This window comes from Limanda limanda, chromosome 5 (assembly GCF_963576545.1).
Source record: "Limanda limanda chromosome 5, fLimLim1.1, whole genome shotgun sequence".
NCBI lineage: Eukaryota > Metazoa > Chordata > Actinopteri > Pleuronectiformes > Pleuronectidae > Limanda > Limanda limanda.
The window spans coordinates 29121523-29148082 of NC_083640.1; the positions used below are offsets into that span (position 1 = coordinate 29121523).

Genomic DNA, 26560 nt, shown 5'->3' on the forward strand with positions numbered 1-26560 from the left:
GTAACATTAATAATTTTCAAATATGAAGGATATAATTTTTATGAAACAGTGTTTCATACCTCATATAATATATACAGTATATTACACTTATTATATAATTATATAGATTATGTTTTACTAACATAAAACATAACATATATAATTTATAATATCCAATTTTTTCCATCTCTACTTAATGTTCTTATTATTTGCAACTGGCATTTTTGATGCCAACATTGACATTAACAGGACGACAGAAACCAGAACATCACAAGTACAACATGACACAAAGCTCATTTCTCACTCGTCTCTGGTGTAACATGGGTAGGGGAACATTTGAACATAGTTGCCAGGCTCCACCACGTCATGGCCAACAAATGTGTTGATGATGGCTCTCTCTATCATATCTGTAGGAGAGAGAGAGAGAGAGAGAGAGAGAGAGAGAGAGAGAGAGAGAAAGTAACAATAAGACATTGCTGAAGTAATTGTAATACCTTATATTTAAGGGTATGTATTCTGTCATCTGTAGCGTAATACATATTCAAATTAACCCTAAAAATGATTTACCATTATCATGCTTATGTTACAGTATGATGATGAAGCAGAGATCTTTATCTTTATCAGAAATCTGTAATTATTTCCAAGCAGGCAAATCTAAACTGAATTAAACAATTAAAAATCAAAATAATAACAGAAATAAACAATATGCAAAATCAAGACTATAACTTCTACCTTCTAAATACATATGGCATTGAGGTGAAATTAGTCGGCAGATGGTTAGGGAGCATTATGAGACAATATTGTGCATGGAAATATGATAACCCTAACTTGTCTAATCCAAATGTGAATCTAACTTTAATCTACAATTACCAAACTGAAATTGTGTGTCGAGACAGGGAGTCCATGTCCTCGGCAAATAGAGCATCATGTGACTGTGCTTTACACCTCACTGAGAGGTTCATGGAAATAGGCCCTGCTGTGTCAGATGAGCATCTTCTCTGCGCTTTGCTCTTAAATAAAAGTTAACTTACAGTGAGAAAGTGCTTTTGTTGCAGCTTGTATGGCATCATCACAGGTGAGCTCACTTCACAGTGCACAGTAGTAAGCACTTTACCAGAATAAATCCTCTTCTAAGTAAAACAAATTGCACAAGGCGTTTGACACCACCGTCTGTCTCCCCTGGGGACCTGTGTCCTGGTCTTGATCTATAGCAGCGAGTACTGCTTTCTGCACACTGCACTTGTAGCTTATGTTTCAAGGCATTACTACAGTCTACATCATGGACATGCAGTATATTAAGCCCTCAGGAACTACTGGATTTCAGTCACTTACCTTGGATCCAAACAAAACCGTAGAGAAAATAGAATTTCCCCCCAGTGTTGGGCCCGGGACGCCAGTAGGCCCGTCTGATTTCATTGGTCTTTTCTGTAAAGCTGGAGTTCTGTCGGATTTTGTACAAAACATGAGGTGGCAGGGAGCCATCTTTGTTTGTCTGGAAAATCACACCTGACAAGAAAAAGAATAAACACCAAGTCAATTTGGTCCTGGCTCAGGCAGCGAACCAACATCATACTCTAGATTCACCACTGTACTGTGCACAGTCTGCACTAGTGAATAAAGGCTCTGCTCTTTCTAATTATTTTATTACTTTGTTGATTGTCAACTAAGGAGGCTGTCCTACTATTAAAACTGACCTCAGAGGTTGTGCAAACACTTTATTACCACCCATAGTTAAATTCCATGTTTCATTGTCAAGTAACATCTACTGATCATAACTCTTTACAACAAATGCCTAAAAACAACATCTGTTTGCGTTCAAGTGACAAAATCCTATAGCAGCCGCAGGAAATATGACTGGAACACTTTACAACATCCAGGTGAAATAACCACCAGACTCCAATGTGATAAGCTGACATTTCTTTTCTGTTTCCAACTGACTTGTCAAGGTTTTATCTTTTAACCATGACTATGTGTTTATATTTTAGTAACCATGACTACAAAGGTCCTTTAATCTTTCTATAATTCTTGCTAGGATAAACAAAAGAGTTGTATATCCATTTATTTAACAGTGATCTCCTGCTGCTGGTGGAGGACTTAATTAGGTAAATGGTCCTGTGGGTCAAATCAGAGATTGGTGGACTTGATGCAGCTGAGGTGAGATGATCAAAACATGAAAACAGACGGATGACCCACTGGCAAACACAGACACGTTGTCCTGGTAGGCCTGGTTCAGGGTGTAGTTGACGATGCTGTCCTCATCTGGAAAGCCCTTGAAGACATCCACACTGACCTGAGAGCCCAGAGCAAACAATCAAATAATGTTCCACAGCAGAAATGGATTCTGGTCAGAAACTCAGCGCCAAGATAAGCCATCAGACTTGATTCCTCCAACACTGGTATGTTTACAGGGGCTCAGCAGAGAAGTGTTTTTCTCCAACTTAATCTCTGAGCAAGTCAACACATATTATCTTTGGCCAACAGTATTATACTCATATTCAGTGAGGTGGAGGAGTCTCAGCAATCTTTAAATGTGACCTATCAATCAACCTTTGCCATAAACCAGATACTGTTCAATTAAAACAAAAGTTATATAAAATCGGCAATTAGGACAATACCTTTTGAATACTAGATACAGTATAAAGATGCTTCAACTGTCACTGTTTGGGCTAGGCATCATTTTTAGTGGGTTAGCTTTTAACAACTGATACATAAATATAAGTTAGTTGGATCTCACTGCTCTCTTGCTGTCTTACTAGTGTTCATGAACTCCAAGCAGCAGCAGGTGATGTTCAGGTGTTGCAGCTGACTCAGGCATGTGAGGCATGTCCTCTGCATGTAGCTGATACTTTATTGTTTGTTGCGATGCTAAATCCACTAAAGTTAAGTTACATCAATTTGTAATCATATTTTTGTTGGGAACCATTGTTCACTACACACTGTACTGACCTTAGACATAAAGTTTGTCCAGCCACAGGCAGCGTTGTCGATGGTGTCCAGCTGCTCCAGCAGGGTGGAGGTATTAGGAAGACTGTAGTTTCCTTCAATCAGACTCTGCATCAGTTCACTGCCATTCAACAGCTCCGGGTGCAGCTGGAGCTCTGAGGACAGCTGGAGAGTAAGAGACAGGGAGAGAGATGATAAGTGGAGCCTAACGTGTTTACCAAAAGATGAATTTAATGTGAAAATACAAACGCACAGATGCCTTTTCACATCCTGACAATACAGAACAATAAATAATGTCAAAGATGACTTGTATGTAAGTGTACCTGATGCAGCCACACCAGCTGACTGTGCAGACGACCCTCCTCCAGAATGGTCCTGAGCTGGGCGGAGATGTTCAGCCACACCCGGGTGTAGTGCGTCACATTCCCAACAAATGCAAACGTTTCATTTGCCTGAGTGAAGAAATATATCATTTTCTTTCATTAGTTCTCCCTGCATTTGGTTTATACTCCTTTTACCTCTTCTTCAATCCATCTCTCACCCTGCAACCCTATCTGATATCTCATTGCTTTAAGCCCAATTGCACAGATAGGAGATCTACTGTTTATACATTAGCTTCTGCCAATAATCTGTAACTAACAGATGCTGGGTGCTTGAGATAATTTTGGAGTGTCGAGGCCAGCAGCCATACAAGCTGTAGAGCCAGATTATTCAGGTGGCTCTGTGTGACTGTTCATGATTAATGTTTTGTATACGGAAAACAAAAGACATTAAAGGTTAACTTCATGATAAATGTCTCCCTGACATCACATAATTCATACTGGGAATGTCATCCTCTCTGTCCATGCAGCACTATCAAACTAAACTATTGTTAGTCCACCTCTGAGTCCTTTCTGTCTTCACTACTGTCTTTGTCTCTTAATTATCCCATTAGTTCAAACTGTCAGATAATAGAGGATTGTTTATGCATTTATTTGATAGTGACAGTGCTCATTAATCAACAGACCAAATGAGTCAGAGTCAGATGTATAAGCACATTTTCATCTGTTGTCCCTAGCCAGTTTTGAGATGGCAATCTGACATATCTAAAATAATTACAAAAATCTATGGATAATTGTGCATTATACATACCACCCAACTAACTGTACAAGAGATCCATGATTAATACACTACAGCTGCAGTGCAGTTTCCATAATATTAGGACTTTATTCTCAAACCTGAGAATTGTTTTTCTTCAACATGGCCCTAATCCCTGAATCTCTAATCCCTTGAATTAGAATTGTACAGTATGTAAACCAAAGCAGTTTATAATCCAACACAGCATGTTCACACTTCCATTTCCATACAAGGTCAGCACCATCAAGATGGCTTCCTATAAATCCACAGCACATACTTGAGAATCAAAGTTCACTTATTTTGGCTCCATGAGCAAATCTACGAGCAAATACCAGTTAGTTGCTAGATTTGATATAGTTTGATGTTTAAAAGCAGGTGTGACCAGGCCTTTATCAATTTAAGCTGCATTACTCTGTTTATTCTTGACTTTGGAAAAATGCACTTTACGTCAAGTCCAATTACTTGTTTGCAACATCCTCCCATGTGATGGCAGAAGACTGTTAGATGCTTTTGAAAGCTATTAAACGGAACTTGGGATGAAATAGTTTTTCAATTCGGTGACTTTGTCTAGAGTAATGAACATATCATTTTCAGTTTGTGATAGCTGTTAGCTCTACAGATCTTTCTAGCAATATTTAACTTATGACTTTAATTTATACAGCTCTATTAAACTCAGAGCACACAACACAACCTGCAAGCACCTAATGGCAGACACACTTAATGAACCATAGTGTCAGAATTACTCAACATGGGAAAGAGCTGTCAGGGAGAATAACGCGCCAACTCTGCTCACACACCAAGCACAAATGCAGTTGTGTGTACTTACCTTCTGAATCACTTTATCCACCTGAGAGCCGATGGGGGAGTAGAGGATCTTGGGATTTGTAGTCATCAAATGAACCAGTAAGCCCAGATTCCTTTGTTCTTTGCTGGTGAATCCCAAAGAACTCATGTTGCCCTGCTTCAAAGCCTCTGGCTCAATGATCCTGCAACACAAGCCATTGAAGCCATCACAAGTTGATCATATTAATCGTATCTCACTGCTCCCAGTACACATTTTTCACGCCTAACAACTGTAATATCTGATTTATTATTATTAGTTTCCTTTTCAATGTTGAATCTAATGTAAATATGATAAAAATACAAAAAGATGAGGACTGAGTATTGTTTAAGACACTGAATGCCACATAAATGCAGAGCATACACATCACAGAATAATTCCCAAAATAATTTTTATTGCATTTATCAGTGCTTTGAGCCTCAGAAAAATTATCCAGAACAAGCTGATATAAAATCTCCTCATGAAAACTACAAACTGCTGCTCTTTTTAGAGGCCCTTTAGATATTAAATATGATATTATATGAAAACATTTTTACAGTTCAATCAGGGTTAAACTGAAGATGTTGTTAAGAGAGACAAAGTGGCCACAAAAAGAAATTCAGTAGGATTATCACCTGTGCTAAAAAAGTAAGACACTGTGGTGTCATCTTATAGAACAACTAAATTTCAGGGGTATATCACCAAATATTCAGTGTTTAATATAGAAATATGAAATGGTTAAAGTGACAAACAATAAAACACAAGCCAAATTGTAATGGGGAGAAATTATCTTTTAAATAGATTCAAATCTCTCCATGACAACACGAGCAAATGTTCTTCACACAAACAACAGTGTACTGCAGCTTTTGTCTTGTCATGGTTTGTAGCGTCTCACCCACCTGTTGTTCCCACACAGAATTGGCTGCAGTCCAGCCCACAGTTGTACAAATGCTGAAAACTGAGAATGAGGATTCTCTGCTTCCTCTTTCCCTTCTCTGGCTCTTCCCCCTCCGTCGGATCCTTTCTCCCCCTCCTCTCTGGGGATGTCAGTTGCATTGGGGCCCCAGGTGGTGGAGTTAAGGGGCCAGGTCATATTCGGGGGGGAAGTTGGAGAGCGACCAGCACAGGCTCCTTTGGGCAGCAGGCGGGCCAGGCCAGAGAGCATGTCCACATCCTTGAGAAGCCTCTCTACATCGACCAGGTCCTTCAACAAGGACCCCAGGTGGGACTGAGACAGTGGAGCCCAGGAGTTGCGTTGATCCAGGTGAAGCTGGTGGGATGAGGGAGGAGGAGGAGGAGGAGGAGGAGGAGGAGGAGGAGGAGGAGGAGGAGGAGGAGGAGGAGGAGGAGGAGGAGGAGGAGGAGGAGGAGGAGGAGGAGGAGGAGGAGGAGGAGAAGGAGAAGGAGAAGGAGGAGAGGAAGAGACGGAGGAGGGAGAGTTAGTGAGAGAATAAAGTGTGTGTGTGTGTGTGTGTGTGTGAGTGTGTGTGTGTGTGTTGTGTGCCTCTATGGTTGTGTAGCAGCAGTTGATCTGGATAGACTGTTGTACCTTCTCAGTGACACTCTGTGTGTTGATCTGTTCTCTCAGCTCCAGGCTCATCTGCCTGAAGCGCTCTGACCTTTGACCCTCCCCTCCACTGCACAATGCACTTCGGTAGGCTTGCAGCGCCGGCTGCTGCTTCTCAGGCACCAAAAAGATGTTACTGGCTCCGCCCTCCCCACAGGTAAGGGTCTCTAGCACGGCTCCAGTCAGGAGGATCCCCTGTAAAGACAGAAGCAGGTTGAAGAGGTGAGCCATTAACAACCATTTATATTTATGAACTTAACAGATCATGTTTTCAAACAATCTCTCCATTGAGACATTTGCTGTAGGTAAATGGATTTGGTAAATGGATTTGTATTTATATAGCGCTTTTCTAGTCTGATGAAGACCACTCAAAGCGCTTTACAGTACAGTTTCACATTCACCCAGTCACACACACATTCATACAGTGCATCTACTTGCAGCACTTTGTTATTCTATGGGGGGCTATTGAGGGTTCAGCATCTTGCCCAAGGACACTTCGGCATGCAGATGGTTCAGACTGGGGATCGAACCGCCGACCTTCAGGTTGGAGGACGACCACTCTACCCCTCAGCCACAGCCGCCCGGTAGGGCAATCCGTTGTTCACATGTTCAATGCTACGGAAATAGTTGTGTATGTGTAAAGAGCACAAAGAGAATTGGGGGTATACTGAGCCCAGTTTCTGCTTCTGTGTGTTGCCATTAGTTAGTATAAAAAGATAAATACTATTATCAAAATTAGATTCCATCTTAACTTTATAGTGATAGTCTCACATTCAGAGTACAAAATCTGATTTCTGCAGCCCCTTAATTAACAATGAGGAATCTTTGAAGACATCAAAAATGTTTGAATAATAAAAAGTGCGGAGCACAAAAGGCAATGAGAAATGCAAACGTGGTAGAAACTGTGAAGTAAATACAGGTGAGGAAATACTTTCTGATCTCCATACCCTGATTTAAATGTTTTGTATCCACTGGAATGAGGGTCCTTAGAAGTTATTGAATGTAAAAACAAAATGCTTGTCATAGAGATTTGCTAGTCTTTTGCAATTCCACAAATTATCTTAATGAATATTACAAATGTACGGAAGTATGTCAAACCCTCTTCCATGGACAGTCACATGATCTATACAGATACGTGCAGCTGTAGATTTGAGAAAAGTTATTAGATAGTAGAAGGAAAAAAGCTTATTTTCTGTGAAATTAAATACCCCTTCTATTTGACATTTCCTAATATTGTTAATCATCATCAAGGGGGAAATTAGACCTATTAAAAAAATCAGCCAAAGGTCAGAATAATTATTCTTAAGTGAGTCACTTAGGAGTGACTAAGGACATTTAACCAGAACCGGCATTGCATGCTCATGTTACTTCTGTTATGAGTTTGATTTTGGTAACCTAATGCCGTCCTCAGGTATAGCATGGCGGAGCGGAGGTGGAATTAGCTGAAGAAATCTATGTGAGTGTACAGGCCTGTTTTTTGCAAATGTGAAAAAAAGCCTGAATCAGCAGGTTTACCTCCACCTCCTTCAGGGCCTGCTGGTCATTTCCTTGGTTCCCTGTGACCTCAGTGAGGCCTAAGGCTTGAGACATCAGTGTGAGCAGAGCCTGTCTGTGTGCTGCCTTTGTTGGGTCCCGTAAGGCTTTGTATATCAGTCCTCCATCCACACCCTGGACATCTCCCAGCAGCCTCTCCTAGGGGTGGGGGCAAGAGATAGACATCCATGTTAATAAGATAATACACATTTGAAATAAAAACCAATATGATACTACTCGATACAGCTGTAATAGGGTTATAATGATTTCATGAGTAATATTCACTTCAATTGACTCTCAGTTGTGGTTTCGTGTTGTCTAACTCCTGAGAGAAATATCTGGCTCTTTAGCTGCTAAACGTTTCAATATGTTCGTCAGCTGTTGCCAGCTGTGTCCGTCTGCTGCAGGTTGTGGACAGTGGTTTTATCAGAGGCTTTTCATTATGCTCTCCTGCCACTGGTCTGTGTCTATGCCAAGAATGAAGACATTTCATACTGAGCTACTGAGCTGTGCCAAGATCCTGCCTCCTGAAAAGAGTCAGGAGGCAGAGGGGAGGCAAGCAGGAAAAAAGACACTTCATAGTGCTTCAGGTGATGATTTTAATTGTTAAGTGATTATAGGTTTGATATTCATACATTTACATGGCACATCATTTACAACAGCTAAAGCACGGCTACAGTAACTCAGACTAACTTAATGCTGATGGACTTGGCCCACGTTCAGCTGGGCAGCTCACTTATGCACGACATGGTGTTCTTTTGCAAACAGAAATTATGAGGAAATTATTTCGTCAACAACTTTTCCCCACAAGACAAAGAGAAGGTGTTGATGAGACAGAACTGTTGTGAAACATGAAAAACAGTTTTTTCAAAAAGTGACATAATTCAAAAGTCCTGGGGTTGCTGAGGAGGGGGTAAGGGTTCTGGGATAAGGCCAGGAGCTTAGGGCCCCATTCACCTACTCGTTGTATGATAGCAACTTGTGGTGTGTTCTGAGAGATAATGGGAGGGACCCATCATAGCATCACTGCTGTAGAGTCGCAGCTGATTGGGAATTTGATACATTTTAGAGTTTGTGCCACTGTGTTGGTCATTTGGTTTTCAAAAAATGATTCCAGAAAAGTAACACAGAGCATAAAAACTAAACAGATAGTACAAGACAGTATTGGGAATAGGACACAAATATAATGTCTGAGCTGCAGTACTCTTGAAGAGTGTTGCACTAGTCAGTTGTGTGAATGCCTGTGTTGTATACCAGCACCTGTCTATTTGACTGTTGATGAGTTGACCTTTTTGAAGTTCTACTGTTGTTCAACTGTTGTAAAATCAGTGTTTAACCCCATTTACTCAAAACGTTTTAAACACACCTAAAAAGATCCAAGCTGACCTTGTAGCTTATATGGAAAAGAAACAGTTTCAGAAACAAAGTGTGAGTTTCAGTTTAGTTTTTCTTGCACATAAAGTTGTTTGATGGTGTATCAGTACTGAGATGAGCTCTAAGCCCTGACTCAGCATCCAGACCAGTACTGCTTTCATTATCAAGTGTGCTGAAACGAATACAACATTTTAAAAACAGTGCTGTTTTTTCTTGTTCACTGAGATATATAAAAAGAGTGTCACTGTATATAAAGCTAGGAAGAAATTACAAGACCACTGCAGTTTCTCTGGTTTTACTATTATATGTTATATTCTTTAAATAACTGATTATATTTCTCTCAAATTCCAAATTCAACAAACACTGGAATGACATGGCAGCAACACAAAGATTTTGTTTAAGACAAATCTGGAGTGGTCTCCTATTTATTCCCTTAATAGTCTGAGTAGTGTAAAAACTTACCTCCAGATTAAGAAGTCTATCTCCAGGTTTTTTAATACTGTCTTTTGCCCCCTGAATCCAACTTTGGGTCTTTCCACCAGCTCTAAGAGATGTACCAAAGATAAGACTGTGCACCTACAGGACGCATAGACACGCATAGACACGCACACACACACACACACACACACACACACACACACACACACACACACACACACACACACACACACACACACACACACACACAGGACATGATTATGAAATGCAACAAGATTATTACTTTGTGTTAAAAGTTTGTGGCTCTCAAAACCATGATACCCATAGCCACCACAGCTAACAAAAATACCCAGTACTCAGGCAAAAAAAAAAAAGACTTCATGTTGTTACTACAATAAAATTTTTTTGGTGTTTTCACAGGTTGGACATTTTATTGAATTTTCAAAGAAATTTTGCTCATGAAAATCTGGGCCGATCCACACATCATAAACTCTTTAAACACATAAATAAAACCCATTTTGTTTGCAGTATTGTTTCAACTTCAAATCACCTGACTTTACATCTCAGAAAATGGGACCTTTCGTGGAGCACTTGAATGCAGAGGAAAGTAATGTGCCCTTTTCTAAACTCTCTGTTACATTTTGTGTTGGTGTTTTCCTGGAACTCTGTGGCTTTGTTTCCTGTCTTCTCTTCATGTTTTGTTTCCGTACACATTTTACATGACAAAAAAAGCAAAAAACATGCATTTGTTCAAATTGGATCATATTATGCAAACAATGGCCGATGGCCTGCTCTTAAGAAACAGTGGAGCACCTCTTTGACGCTGACTGGAATGTTGAGCAGCATGCTGCTGGTGGAGTTGGACAGGGAGAGGTTCTTCACCAGGAACTGATGGAAAGCCGACTGACTCTTCAGCACGCTGGCCAGTGTGAAGCCTGCACACCCACACGCACATACATACACACATAATAATTTCAAAGTGACTTTTCTGTCTGTGGATCCATACTGTATTCGCTTCTGGACAAACCACCAGTCGTCAGTCACAACATTCCAACATAACATTTGTTTATATCCTATAGTCGAGTAGATCACACAGTTAAACATCTAAGATTTAGTCTTTCTGTGACATCTGTGACATCATATTATAGAGATTATGAAGTCTAAACTGGAGCCGTTTCCTTCAAACATCTTTGATCCAGCAAAGATTTAAGAGCACTGTCTAGTTTCTGCCCCAACATTTTTGCCTTTGAAGTAAAATTTTAATAATAAAGGTTCACATGTTTTCTTATATAATCTTATATAATATTCATTTCTATAAAGTATACCATAATACCTATTTGTTGCAGGTATATGGTGATGGTGATGAAAATGGATGTTTTCTATTTGCACTGTTGCTTTCTTTGTCATGTGACACCTTCAACAGAAAATGTTTAAAACAAAGAAGTAGACAAAGAAAAAACAGCACATATTTTATTATCTACCTGTGCTCTCATTTTTTATCCTTTATTGTGATTCCAAATGAATCATGAAGCCCACGCCACTTGCATTGTGTTGGTGCTGTGATTTTCATAAAAACACACACAGATGCTTTTATCTTATCAAGACAAATTTCAGAAGACATTCTGACAATAAAGTGTAATCTAATCTAATCTAATCTAATCGGTTTGAACGGAACTGTTGTCCAGAATGATTTGATATGGCAAAAGATGGCTAGACAGACACCTGGAAGATAAAGTGTCATCACACCAACACCTCAGATAAAGAATGGCTGTGTGTGTGACCTTGGCTCTTGTTGAAGTTGTAGTCTGGTGGTAAGGAGTTGGAGCTGAGACTTTCCAGATGCCGCTGCAGGGTCTCCAACTCCTGACCCAAACCAGGCCGGTCAGACGTGAAGAGTCGATTTTCTTCAACCACTTCACGGATCCGCTCCAGCAGCTGGGTAACACTAAGAGTCATGACAACAGAGACAGAAAATGTTCTCCATCAAAAGAAAAGCTTGACATTTGGAAGTATACCATTTCACCCCTTTCCCCTACCCCTTCCCCTTTTGCCCGTTCACGCGTAGGGCAAAGTCTTTGGGCTGTACAGCTCTCAAAATTGCCATTTTTCAGACCCACAATTTAAACCAAGGGCTATGACAGTTTCCCAGAATGCCTTGTGAATCCCCGTCAAGATGAGAGACCCACAAATGTAGCATTTTCTCCATTAATAAGGATTTCAAATTTACGACAATGATTGTAATATATGATTGAAATAATGTATTGCAACTGCATTAGCACAGTGAAATTAAATAAAGTCTTGGTCATTAAAGGTTTAAGAAATACTCCACAGATAATAACTGCACCCCAATACAAATATGGTATTTTCTAAATACACAAGGTCAGTCAAATTCTGACTTGTGTCAGAAAAGAGAAGCGTAGATTTGGTCACATCTGCTCCCTGATTAAAGAGGGATTTTAGCTGGTTTCAAAGAAATGCATTCCCTCAGGCTGCTGAATGTCAAACTGGAACAGTGAGGTAAACATTTTTTTAGTTTGTGATTAAGAAATATCATCTATTTTTATTGATGATACTTTTCTTACTGATGAATGTAACTAGTGAATCCATTTTATTTGAATAATAAACTGTTTTCTATTGTCCAGAGTGTTGTTTGTTCAGACTTTGATGTAAATGCGTTTCCAGGAAATTTAAAACTTGGTGTGTCAGTATCACATGTGGTCATTATACAAAATTAAGATGCATATGAAAACTGTTGTAGTACTGAAATAATAAAAGTTGAGATGGGTTAAGTTTTATTGTCAAACCACTGGAATGTCTCCAATAAATGAAGGAGAGGATTGACTCTTTGAAACAAAGCTCTCTGATCTCATGGGTTTTCACAGACTAAATGTCAGATATAAATGAATAACTCAAGACAAAGTCACTATGAGTGACTATATCTACTTACGTAGAGTTCTTGTACTGCAGGAAACCAAATTCATCCCTTTGTCCATCTGGACACAGAGACTGCATGATGGGAATGATGCCAGCCGACGTGAGCGGGGCTGCGCTGTAAAAGGCTGGACACGGGGGGGGGACAAACCCACAGACAAAGGAAAAGGATGGGGCAGGATGGTGGTAAAGAGAATACAGAAGATGAAGATGTAGAAAAAGAGGAGGATGAGGTAGGGAGTTTGTCATGAAAAGAAAATCAGGAGAGCAAAAAGAGACAATGAGAAATAGAAAAGCAGAAGGAGAGAATCTGTGTTAGAGTGGGAAAGGAGTTAAAGATGTCAGACACACCACCTGAAGGGCAGCAGGGCAGCTCATGGTCAGAGAGGCTCCCACATGTCAATGCTGACCACACAGGTCTTTCATCGTGTTGCTTCTCAGAAACGGCCTGTGATATTTGTACTCGTCTGTCTATGAATGCTGACCGGCTCAGGAGAAAAAAAGGAACTTCAGGTCTTGATAATCGCGCAATGTTTCTGTGGTTACTGTACGGCTCGGCTTGTGTGTGAGTGTGGGACCTGTGTGGTATCCACCCACCAGAACACTTCCTATTGTCCTCCAGCTCACTCCCTCTCATCATCCCTATCATCCACTTGTCCCTCTCTCATGACAATGATATAATAATTTCATAACGGTTGGAACAATATGTACCTATATACTTTACATGAAGACATTTATGCAGAATGTGTTTTATATTTTTAAATACTTCTTTTTATCATTTATCATTCATTTGAACATGGGGGGGAAAGTTTGTATTTGACAAAATATACAGTCTCGAAGTGCATCAGGCTTTCTGGAGTAGTTTGTCTCCTGATCTAGCAGATGGCCATCACTGTCAGTTTGACCTATTGTATGCCCTCTTGACCTATCAATCGGACAACGTAAGCCAGTAATGTTACCTTGTTCTGCCACAAAAATTGAGGCTGCTAGCAAGCAAAAGCTTCCTGAGCAGACAATTATGAAACCAGAGCTTCTGAGAAGCGGTATGTGGAAGTATTTTGGTTACGGCAAAGTGATGATCAAAGGTGAAACTACCATGAAACTGCCTTATAACACATCTGTGGGCTCAGCTGTTTAGCTGTAGCTATGGAGGTAACACAGACGAGCAGAGCAGCTTCCACTTTGTCTGACTCATGTCAAATTTTTTGAACTTGAAAAACTGACAGCCCTGTCATGCATTGTGTGCCACTGAGTCAACTCCTTCTGCTGTCAAGGACCTCAAGGTGTGGTTGAAAGCTCCAGCAGAAAGTAGTCAGTGGTCCTATAAAATCGTTGCATATGTAATCTAAGGAAGGAAGTTGCTGAGATAAGCGTCTCTTAGTCTCATGACATTGAAGATGGGGTTTCTCATTTGTTTCTGAATCTTTTTTATTGTTAACTATTGAATTCCTCTTCACGTCCTGAAAGCCATCAATAAATAAAGTTGTATGAATGGAAAACAGTGTCTGTGGTGATAAACACACTCGGCGTACCTGTCTGTCACCTACCAACCTGTCTACCTGTGCTCTAACTGAGCATGACTAGTCTTCAGGTGGGGAGACACACACCGCTGAAGCAGAGACTAATCACAGGAAAGTCGGCTTCTAGCAGCTGTCAGTGTGCATTCATGTGTCTTGGGGATGTAGCTTCGACAAGAGGGCTGACAGGGTGGGATGTATTGTTTGCATTTCCTCCAAGTGTAGCCTGCTCTTGCCAGCTCTTCCAGGATTATCAACCCTAGCTTTATTTTTATAATTACCTACGGCCTCAACGAGTTTTACAATCCATTAGTGTTGCAGTGAAACTCTACCTCTTATTTTTAACTGCACTAACTCATGAGTGACAAAGCCCTCTCACACTGTATTCTATGTCTGAAAAGGACGTTATGTTCGCTGATATCTGCTGACTGTAAAACACTCGGGACCATCATTACGTGTCAGAGATTTTTTACATGTAACGTGTCCTGAGTCCTGCTGCTAGGACAATCCAGTGAAAAGATATGTTTACTTTCCTGATAAGCTAAAGTTACACTAAACCTCTGACCTATACCTCTACATAGCAGAGACTATTAATATAATGCATTCAACAGCATTCAAAACATATGTAACATCATGCAGGACATGCAGGTATTCAAATAAAGACAATGAGGAGCTTGACTACTTCTCAGTATAAATTAAATTTAGCTATCTGCATTATTATAATTTAGCTTTAATTTAATTGATGATTGAGCAGACATTAACATTGACAATTTATTTAAATCCGTATGTATCTTCTACTTTGTAACATATAAAGCTTTGTAAGAGAAGCTTTAGGATTTATATGCATCACCTGGGTCTAGCAATCAATTAACATGTGACATGTCATTTAGTGTCTATATAATGGAAATGAGTCTGGGAGCAAATGGAAAATGTAAAGATATGAAATAAGTCAATTTCTTTAACTCATTGACATCGGTCCCCTCTGACCTGCAAGGTAATAAGGTGTTACATCATCACTCCATTGTTAAGGTAACAGAGACAGCTTTTAGTACACAACCTCATGTATGGAACAAGAATTACGCGGTTTCACAGACTCAGTCAAATGTGTCTCACTGACTCTGTGCCCACAAAACCCACAGCACACAGGCAGCGGCTGCACATTTAGTCACAGGAAGCACATATGTGTCTTGTATATTTCAGTCACTGCACATAAACCAACTGAAGAGCAAATGTTAAAAATCTTTTGTTAACTTCTGAAAGAAATAATAAAACCAAAAGGGTGACAATGGTCGGTCACATAATCATTTATTGTTTCATTGACTTAACTGTGATCACTGTGACTGTGTGTACAGATCAGATTATTTACATCAGTATTCATGTAAGTGTGTTCCTCTGTGGTGATGGTGGAGCTCAGTCACTGAGAGGAACACACTCACAGCGGGAGGTAAATGAATACATACACACACACACACACACACACACACACACACACACACACACACACACACACACACACTTTAATCAGTCAGAGGCTCATTAAGGTTGTGCAAAAATCTATTCATCCAAGAAAGGTCTCCTCCACTTAAGACAATTCAATGACAATCTCCGGTGGCCAGAAGTTATAAATGCACTGTACAAACTGAAAAGAGTGTCATGATCATTGTTTGCAGAATTTGATCATGTGCCAGAGCAAAGTGATTTTGTTCGTAAAGAAGCGCTGCAGTGTTTTACTGTTATTTTTTGGCTCATTATCAAAACAGTACTATGCATGACTTAGGCAGTTGCCAATCAATCACGCATACGGTACATTGGGCGGTTGCGGCTCAGGAGGTAGAGAGGTTCGTCCACAGACCAGAAGGACGGTGGTGCCATAATCTTATCAAGTCTGCATTCGGAAGTGTCCTTAGGCAAGATAATGAACCCCAAATTGCCCCTGACAGCTGTGCTGACAGTGGATGAATGGTGTGTGGTAGAAAAGGTACTGTGTATGCAGTACTCTACAGTCATATTTGATTCTATCCACCAATTATCCTGGCAGAACAACCAAAACCAAAACATGCAAAGTGAATGTGGAGCAGCCACAAAGCTGCCCCATCTTTTTTCATTGTGTTGATATTATTTTACAAGATATCCACTTTGTTCTTTCCCCCATGACTTTAAGTAAAGAGAACTTTCCCATTCAGAATAAGTGGATCTTCATACAAACAAGATTGTTAATCAAACAGTGGAGTTGTGAATTCATATTCAAAGAACGAAAGTGTTATGAGCCGCTGAGTGGATGAAATGTGCAGGTTCTCAGAGATGGTCGTCCATGATACGTAGAATCAGTAAGGGCTGCACACAACCACAAAACCAGGAAATTAATCATGTTTTCATCAATGTATCACGTCAGCCACAATCAGGTGTGAGGATAAAATGAGGTGATGGTGACACTTACACACTAGTCCGTCCGACACGTTGAGAACATGCATCATGCAGAGGAGAAAGAAAAACAGAGCCGGAAAGAAGGAACAAAAAAGGAAGAACAGCAGAGACGAGACAGAGATAAAGTGAAAACACAAAAAAACAAATTAATTGGGTGCTACAGTGGCTACAAGTGACAAGAAGTGCACTGAGAACAAACTAAAACATTGGAAAAGTCAAAATTAGGACAGAACAACAAAATAATAAAAAGTGAACTAATGGAGTCACAGTACACAGTGGAAGACAAATCACATATTTCTAACAGAAGCATATGAACAAAAACCCTCTCTATACAGTGTGTAGGATTGAGAAATAAAATATTATATTTATAATGATATGATTTATATGAAATCAACTGAAACCATGAATATTCTTTTTGATTAACTTTCTACAGAGGCTGTTCAGAGGGCCTCTCATATATTTATGTCACATTAGGGCCACCATAGGTTCTCTGACATTCTTGGAAAGGGAGGTGGTAGTGAGCAGGAACCAGTTGGCTGCAATATGCAATTCCACCACTGGATGCAAATGAAAATGGAGACAGATTCAGGCAAAAATGAGTCAGCAGAGTTCACTTTCTATATTTGTAACATCAAATAGTACAAATTAAGGTGGAGTGGAGTGGAGGACAGAGGACGTCACTCTAACACAAGTGTAAATCTCCACCATCCCTACCCTCAACCCATCAGAGATTTTGTGCTGTGTGCACAAGTGGAAGGAGGTCCAAATTTAAATAAGGAAGGAAATCAGTCTGGGGAACATTAATGGAAAATGCCTGTAAAACTTTGGTGATGCGAGAACTCAGATCTCAGAGCCACTTCAGATTCTCTCACTATGTCACTCAGCTGCCACTGTTGCGATTTTATCAACAACAGGAAACTAAATACTTGTGCAACAATAATAGAATTGTGCTTAAAATGTCAATACATCATTCTACTATTTAAATTCATATAAAAACTGATCTCTCACATCATTAAAGCAGGAGCGTTGCAGTCTAAAATTGAATTCATATTCATTTCAATTTCAATGTGACTTCACAGATTTGCCTGTTCTACACGTGCCTGTTTGGAATGGGCTGTTTGTTGCAGCTTTCCTTCTGAAACTGCAATGGTGAGCTGAGGTAATTGAGCTGCAGCAAATAAAGACCAGCTGCAGGACTCACAGAACCCTCAAGCTGCACGACTGCTGCAAAAAGAGCAGTTCACCTGTGTATTAAAAGTTTGATGAAGCACGACTCAGTACTCAGAGCCCAAAACTGAAGAATCTGTTTTTGTTGCATTTGTCATGAACGCTCTGTTGTCGCTATCGACAGAGCACTGGTCACCTTCTTATACACATTCTTTTAACATTTATCTTATGTGCACATCCAAATTGTACCAAATTTGACACTGCGCTTCCTCAGGCCCTTACGCTCAGGCCTCACTGTTCGCATGAAGGAGCGCCAACAGTTGTCTGTCATTCACACTGGCAGTGTTTCTGCTGAGGTTCTGCTGCGGAGCTGCTTTGTGAGGTTTCTTGTATAACTACTGTCTTTAATCAAATGAAAGTATTCCACATATTCCCCAGGTGAACACTGAAACTGTGGTGAAAGATAATTTTCAGTCTATTTAGCTGTGAACCGCATGCGATGCGCAGAGAAACAGGCGAGACCTCTATTGTCTGATAGAGGTTCAAACTTGCTGAAAACTTGCCCACGCAGGGGTTAACAATATCATATCATCTCATGTGTGAAGGGGGAGAGAAGAACATTTCTTGAGATGAGACAGCCACATACAGACAGAAAGTTGTGGAATAAGTAGTAGATGTCAGTGCTCTGTTCTAAGCAGCTAGGGCTCATGGATTGCACAAAAAAATGTTTATTGATTTTAAACAGTTTTACGAAAGGCTCTGTTGTTTTTCAGCTGACCCTGGGGACGAGGGGGGTTAATCAGTGAAAAACAGTCTTGGCAAAAGTGATGTGGCTCATGTCTCTCTAGCAGGTTCTTTCCTTGTTTTGGGATACTTCCTCGCTCTCAAGCTCTTCTATTTTTAAGGTTTCACAAGGGTCTATTCTTGGTCCCCTCATATTTGATCAGCAAGTGAAACGTATAAAAACCACAGCTGATACAAAACACTGCTGCCAGGCTATCAAAACACTCTAAGCGAAGCAACCACATCACGCCTATCCTTCCTGCTCTTCACTGGTTTACTGTGAATCTTACAGTTGAATTTAGGGTTTTACAGCAATTTTTTCAAGCCTTGAACTCCAGGCACCAGTTCATACCTGTGATCCACTGTTATTTCTAATCGATTTCAAATGCTCTCCAGATCTCAACTTGTCGCTGACAGTGACCAGGCCTTTGTTGTACAGACCCATCAACAGTTGAACTTACTGCCTGAGGAACGAAGACAGACATTTAAAACAGTGCCCTATTTTAAATGTATTCTTAAAACTCCCTTTTGCCTCATGGCTTTTTCTGGGTATTTTTATTGTGAAAGACAAATTTGTTCCACCATCAGTAACAACAGTTGGTGTCACCACCATTAGCAGGGTGTATTCACTAAACCCGCAGATACAAAAGAGCCCAGCTGCGGTTCCTATTTGCATAAAAGGTTTGTTTACATGCACATGTGGCAATTAATGTAGCACAAAGAAAATACATTTGTTGCTGAACTGAATATAAGTTGAAGAGAAGACGTTTTTGTAAGTGGAAACATGCATTTATCCCACAAGAAGACAGATGTATGTGGGGCAATACCAGGTAAGACCAGTATAAATAAAGCTTTAACAAGGTCAAGGGATCAGAGTGTGGTGTATTTAAAAATAATTTTGGCGAAAATATCCCAATATGCTTAATAACACTCCGTGAGCCATCCAACAGGCAGGGAGATGTGGTGCAATGTAATTAATGTGTCGATAGACTTGAATAACGGGAGCCATCACATTGCCGTCTCTGTGTATGTCCCAATATGTCTGCCTACCTTCCTTGACAGGAATCGCTGGCTTCTTCTGCCTCAGGCCCAGGAGGATGAAGAAGAGGACCAGCGGGATGAAGATCTCAAAGGCCAGGACCCACTGGATGGTAAAAAGACAAAAAAGGGACAATGTTAATTGTGCTGCATTTTCTGTGAAACCTAGCCAACACTAAGTGCAGTTTCAGCTCAGTGATCCTCCTCCATGGTTACCTCACATACTCTCACACTGTCCTTGTCACTTCCCAACTCCGTGCTCGTGGCTCACACTGTGGAATAGATTCCGTTTGCGTACTGTCACACACAAATCCACTACACCAGGGAGGGAGTGTGAAGGATGTACAGTCTGCTGAACATGCCCTTTCTGCTTATGGCTGCCACTGACAAAACCTTTCCACTGTGGCAGTCATTTCAAAACATGTGCACTGTATCATCCGTATGTGTGTTGTAGTATCTACTGCGCACAGTGGACATATGAAGGAAAGACACTCACATAAACGCACACTGATTAGAGTTTATTCCAGGACTGTCTGTCCTACTACACACTCATCCTCACTAAGCAATTATGAGTTGCTGTTTTATACTGTAAAAGTGCCAAGTACATTTACCCTCTAACAAACTGTTCCTCCTCTGCCTCACTCTGTTTCCTTTACTTGTCTTTCATTAGTTCCCAGTCTGGCAAAAATTACAGTCGGTAGCTAAGAATTCCATTTGCCAGCTTCTCAACCGGAGTGACAGCAGAATGCACATTGCCAAAGCTGGCAATTCATAAATAAACTTTAGACTGCTCGTGAGGAGAGGAGAGGAGAAACAACAGTGTGATGATGAGTATGTCTGGATATAAATGATCAATGACTATGTTCACACAACAGGCCCAAGTGGCCCGAATCTGGTTTTACCTCCCTGTGTGACCCAGATCTGATTATTCAATGACAGTATGAACAGCACAAATCGCATGTAATCCTCTCTTTTCAAATCAGATTTTGGGCCACTTTCATATGTGGTTCTTAGTTTTTTTTAAATGCGATCTCAGTCTCAACAGCCATGTGACCTCTATCCAAATTCAATGCCACTTGTATCCTCATGATTTTGTGCAGGCGAAGGGGCTGACCGGAGTCACCTGGGGATAACGAACATGGAAGACAGCTGCGACAGAGGTAGTCAGTGGAGGGACAGTGAGGTTTAAGACCTCACTACAGGTGACACTGTGCAAACAAAACTCTAGTGATCGGATTGTAACCGGACTGTGTTTGAAAGCATCAAGAGAAACATTTTACCGTGAATGCTCAGATCTGACGCTTCCTTGTTTTTTACCAACTTCCTCTCCTTGTTTACCTCTGTACACCGCATGCTGGGTGTGTCTTCTTGTCGTTAGTCACATCAGGGCCATGACAAGTTCACATTGTAGACTGATACTGGCCAGATTTTAAAAAATGATGTGAACAGCTACATACAAAATTTGGATCTAAAAAAAAATCTAAATTGAGCACTAAGGCTGGCAGTGTGAACTGCACACTTTTTTTTTATAGTTTGTGCTTTTATATTAGACCTAATTTTCTTACATATGAAAATATTGAAAACCAAATATTGACGGCTCGAGTCTGCGCATTTTGCTCATTTATGTAAGAATAATTAGTGTGTACAAATGTGAAACAATATATGGATGCACCAGTAGGGTGACTCTAATTTCTTAGGGATTCCAGGGCTCATCTGATCCAAAATTTGTAAGGACAGAGATCATTTTATTTGTGCACAAAGAGACCATTGAGTGAGATTAGTGGATTGTAAAATATGTTGGTATTAATGGTGCCTGCAGCCTCTCCTCCCTGCTCTGCCTTCTGTGACGCTGTTTCTCATTCGGCAGGGTTCAGATCCTCCAAACAGACAAAGCAGGACACAAGAGAGGACACAAAGAAGAACATGGCATCAGGTGAAGTGCAGTGTAATACTCAAGTAGACAGGAACTGCATTCTTATTACTGTGTGTGCATGAAAACATTAGCAAGTAAAAGCTAATAGTGTAGAGTGATTTATCATAGCACTAATTAAATATGCATAAACTTGCACAGCAGTGATATTTCTTTCCATCAAAGCTTGTTATAGGTTAACTGCAATAAACAAGCCACAACTAAAACTGTATGTAGAAGTTTATTCACCACACTATTGAGGAAGGTCCTACCAGCTGCTCCTCCAGTGGAGCCCAGTAGCAGGAGAGAATGAAACAGGGATAGCAACTTACAACTAACTCACAACTAGATTTTATATGTAATTCCAAGGGAAATGTCAGTTAGATTTGTGGTAATTATGCTGTTGCATTGTATTTAAAATACAACAAATTTAATTCCTGTTTATGAAATACTTTTGGAAAAAAAAAAAATGTTAAAAAGAAAGAACCAATAAGTGGATCAGTAAAGCACCAGATGCATGAAAAGTATAGACAAGAGCAGGGTAAACTCTAAACTTCATCTAATCCTACTTCAGATACTCAACAATCAGGTAGAAGTTTTTCATTTTGAGCCAGCACCGGCTGCCACTAGTTATACATGGAAATGGCAGGTCAGATGAGTTATATTGGTTGTTTGCATGAGTTATTTGAATCTGGATAAAATGTAGATTCACTCTATGCTGTTTAAAATGGATACATCCTGGTCTTGTGTCTCATCTGAAACAAATCTTACTTTTCAAAGTTATTTCAGTTTGCCCCTGTACATACTGTATATTTAATGTTAAATATAAGTTTTAAAAATAGATGTAATTTGTTTAAAAATGAAATAAGCTTTATTTAACCGGGAAGTGCATCGACCTGACCTGGCCGAGATGGTACACCATTTCAAGCTTAATAAATTATAGAGATAAAGCATTTCAAACTAGAATGGCACTCAGTTGAGTGCATAGGCCCAGCAGTCCCCTTAAGTTCAATAAAACTTCACACAGTGATTATTTTAATCTCCTTTAATATCTCTGCTTTTTATTCTTCAGAAATTAATTGAAAAAGAGACTAAATCCAGTTCAGGAATACTTTTTGAACCGCAGTTACACAGTTTTTATCATTGTTTTGAATTCTCCCAGGGGGACAAAATCATCAAGATGTCTAAGAGAAGCATAGTGCAGAGCAGGTGGCATGCATTTGCAGTAAATAACACCATAGTCTACAACGATTAAGAACATACCCTGTGCAAGTGTTTCCTAACTTGGCAATGAAAACCAAGCCTATGTCTTCAGATTATAATGAATGTAAATGCAGAGTTGAATTGTTTCATTCAAATATTATTTCTAATTTCACCTTCTGGCACTTCATGACCATTCTGGACTATCATGTAATAATTAAAGCCACAGCTCACATGATTGTGGTGTGTTTAAAAAGGCCCTTAGACCTCAGGTCAACGTCCTGTCCTACTTCTTTTACTGTTAACCCTCAGCTGCAGCCATTGTCACTCAGTGTTTTTCTGAAAGTGAACGTCTAGCAGACGCGAAGGTAAATTATCTGTATTTACAATATATATGGTAAATGGTCTGCACTCAGAATGCTATTTTGTCATTCACTTATTCTCACACATTCATACAGTGTATCTACTGTGCTGCTCTGTCTCTATCACACATCACTTACATACTGTCAGCACAGCTGTCAGGGGCAACTGGGGTTTAGTATCTGGCCAAATTAAACTTTGGCACACAGAATAGAAAAGCCTGGGATCAAACCCCCAAACCTTTTGTTTAATGAATTAACTGCTTCACCTACTGAGCCACAGCTGCCAAGGCTTCCTTTTATCTCTCTCTATAAACTCTAATACCACACTGTATGATGGCAAGGCCACATAAGGCCACTGAAGCTTCCAACATGGATCATGATTACAACGTGTGTGTGTGGTCCAGATATTACTCGTGTTGTGGGGACCTTCATCTATTTACACAGTCATGTGTTTTTAGGTTTAATGTTAGAGGAAGGTTAGGTTACTGTTAGGAAGGTAGTAGTAAAGGTTATTCTCAAATATGGCTTATGAGTGTGTAGAGATAAAGTACTTTCAAGAATATCTGCAGATTATTAGAAGTCGATGAATTGGTTTATAACATTATTACACATGTTATCAGACAGGTCAAGAAATATGAGCAGTCAGACAATCAGACAGATTGAAAAAAAACCATCAGTTAGTCTTCCTTATTTGTAGAAGATAAAGGTTAGTGATAAAATCCTTTTCCTTTTCTAAAAATCCAACACAGTTTACTGCCCTACTTCCTGCTTCTGCTTAGACCGGCTGTATTTGCAGTCGTTGTGTACACATGGTTTTCTTCTGTATACTTAGTTAGATAGTAGGGACACTGTGGTCATGCACCGGCTTATTTCTATGTCCAAATATACTGCTGTCTGACTTATCTGAAGCCTAATCTGATGTCCTGCAGAGGATCTCCAGAAATTTGTGTCTGGACTGTCTCTGCAGTGTACCTTTCACACATGCACAATGCACCAGAGGATTTCCTGCATAAACAATAGCTACAAATTCTACTAATTTTCAGATTTGATGTTTTTTTGTTGTCTTCTGCAGAAACTCCAGAACTCTAACTTAAATATTTGCGTTCACATATTCCCCTCCTCCAGAGAAACTGGAGTCCAGTGCATGTCTGAAAGCAGCTTGAGTGTCTGACTGCTCTTGTTTCTTGGACCACTGGATTCTGTATTAATGTCACCACACTCAATAAGTTAAAATAGAGTAAAATATTGTTATTACTGAAAGAAATTATTAAAACTAACAATGCAACAACCTGTTAATATCCTTGAACAAGAATCCCCCCCCCCCCCTCCCCTCTTGACTTGAAACTGGTGTAGAGAACATGCCAAACTCTATGAGTCATCAGAGTAGTGTGATACAGCACAGTGGTAAAAAGGAAATCCTCAAAGAGGGATTTTAAATGGTGCCTTGGTCTTTTCAGTTGATTTATGCATCATAACAGATTTTCAGTTCACCATCTATAGACTGTATATAATGATGGACAACACGTGTCCACTCCCTCCTACTATCCAGAAATTAAGCCCAGATATCCTGGATACAAAGGCTGACATCTGCCACATTTTGAGACTGATTCTGGCCAGTAGCAGATGGGAGATGATGTTGCGGTATTAAAGTCAGTCTCAGCTGTCAATCATGAAGTTTGCACTAGAACACCCAAAAAATTATGAGACGTGTACTTTGGCTTCTTATTTCAGTCCATGTTCCATCTGCTAACATGGAGGAGGGAGGGTTTATTTACCTGTACTGCAGCAAACCACCAGGGGGTGAGGAAGACGCTTCGGTTTCACTTTTGGACATCTATCATGTCCTCCATTGAAAGCAACCACCAACAACAACATACACAATCACCTTATGATCAGATGATGGTTAAAGGTTCCGTGTGTAAGACTAAGCTGAAAGGGATCTATTGGCAGAAATTGAATATAAAATACTCCCAGTGATGTTTTCACTAGTGTGTAATCATCTAAATAGTACAAATTATTTTTTTCTTTACCCTTGATTTGACCCTTCATATTTTTCATACTTTAAATAAGGATACTTTAAATGCTAAACACTAAACCTTTAAAGAATCAATGTTCTTCTGCTCATGTTCACTGCAGTCCAGTGTTTACTGGCCAAACTTTCATTCCACTCATTTCAATAATGTCTATAGGATGTTTATTTTACCACTGGGAACTCTTGAACGCGGTCTGTACTGGCAACCTCCGACACCTGTATTTATATGTAGTTCTAAGTATATATTTTGAATGATGTTTTCACATGAAACAAAGAATCGCTTTTGAGTTTCTTTTGTCACTTTAAAATTAGATTTATATTTCCTTGGGAGCAGATACTCTTTTACAGAGTCCCGAATGTTGTACTGCCATGTTTCTACTAGGGATGGGCATAATTAATCGACGATCGATTAATTGATCATAAAGAATTTCGTCGATGACATTATTTTGTCTTCGACGAAATTCTGTTGCGTTCACTGCCAACACTGCGAAGCTATACGTCTCCATGAGCGCATGAGTAGGAGGTCGGGATATCCGAGTTTACTCTACAAGCCCCGCTGAGAGACCAGCAGCTAGCCGCTGAGAGCTAGATGGATTTGACGGTTCTCGACGTCTCAGTCCGGTTGTTGTCATGTCATCAATCCCGGAACCTCACCCAGACCCGGGTCTCTCAGGGTTCCCTTCCCCGTAGACTGAGGGTCCGTGTGCGGACATGAAGCCGAGCTCCGCAGCTAGCCGCCGCAGCTAGCGGTGGCTAGCTCGAAAGCTAGCCTCTTCAGACCCGTACAGACCCGAGTGTGGTGGAGGGGTTCCGGGAGTGAGGACGCGACAACGGCCGGAGTAGGAGGTCGAGGGCCGCGGAGTCCAGCTAGCTCTCAGCGGCTAGCTGCTCTCTCAGCGGGGCTGAAGAGTACAGCAGCGCAGATTTTTTTAAGAGTAACCATTGAACGATCCCGTTTAACTGCCACAAGAGTTGTTCATCTTGTAATAAAGATCTCAATGAGGAAACACGCTGTGTTTTTTCTATTTTCACTGCATTTTAACAGTCTATAAATAGTGATTTTAACATAAAAATATTAATGATTAATCGAAAATTCGTCATTAAAGGGACTCTTACCTTTGTTGCATTTGAGAATTACAGCACATTCAAATCATCCCGCCTTCCTCCAATGCCCCACCCCCTCGTTCCCATCCGCGGTGTTTTTTTGAAGAAACTTTATTTACACTTACAACCTACTGCCTCCGCGCACGCACGTGAGTTTTTGTTTACCAAAGCAATGGATTCGGATTCAGAAGCACCGGTAAGTTATATACATTGCCTTGATGACGCGGGCCCGAATGCGCCACAAGAAGCAGACGGAAAACCTGCATGTCCATGCAGCAAACAGACAGGTCTGTCGGCCAATAAGGTCCTTCGGTCCGAAGAAT

At 40.3% G+C, this 26560-nt stretch overlaps 1 protein-coding gene across 3 annotated transcripts in view; it reads right to left on the reverse strand.

The window, feature by feature from the left end:
• abca2 (ATP-binding cassette, sub-family A (ABC1), member 2) overlaps window positions 1-26560 on the reverse strand; it is a 67406-nt gene that overhangs the window by 24401 nt on the left and 16445 nt on the right. For all 3 annotated transcript variants that reach the window (XM_061071828.1, XM_061071827.1, XM_061071829.1), the window contains exons 2-15: window positions 19643-19736; window positions 12718-12829; window positions 11552-11715; window positions 10584-10705; window positions 9795-9908; window positions 7941-8117; window positions 6408-6620; window positions 5758-6128; window positions 4865-5024; window positions 3246-3374; window positions 2926-3087; window positions 2173-2269; window positions 1312-1485; window positions 284-386 (exon numbers count right to left, since the gene is read on the reverse strand). In XM_061071828.1, the coding sequence (XP_060927811.1) occupies window positions 284-386; window positions 1312-1485; window positions 2173-2269; window positions 2926-3087; window positions 3246-3374; window positions 4865-5024; window positions 5758-6128; window positions 6408-6620; window positions 7941-8117; window positions 9795-9908; window positions 10584-10705; window positions 11552-11715; window positions 12718-12829; window positions 19643-19736 (2192 nt within the window). The remainder of the gene's footprint in view (window positions 1-283; window positions 387-1311; window positions 1486-2172; window positions 2270-2925; window positions 3088-3245; window positions 3375-4864; window positions 5025-5757; window positions 6129-6407; window positions 6621-7940; window positions 8118-9794; window positions 9909-10583; window positions 10706-11551; window positions 11716-12717; window positions 12830-19642; window positions 19737-26560) is intronic.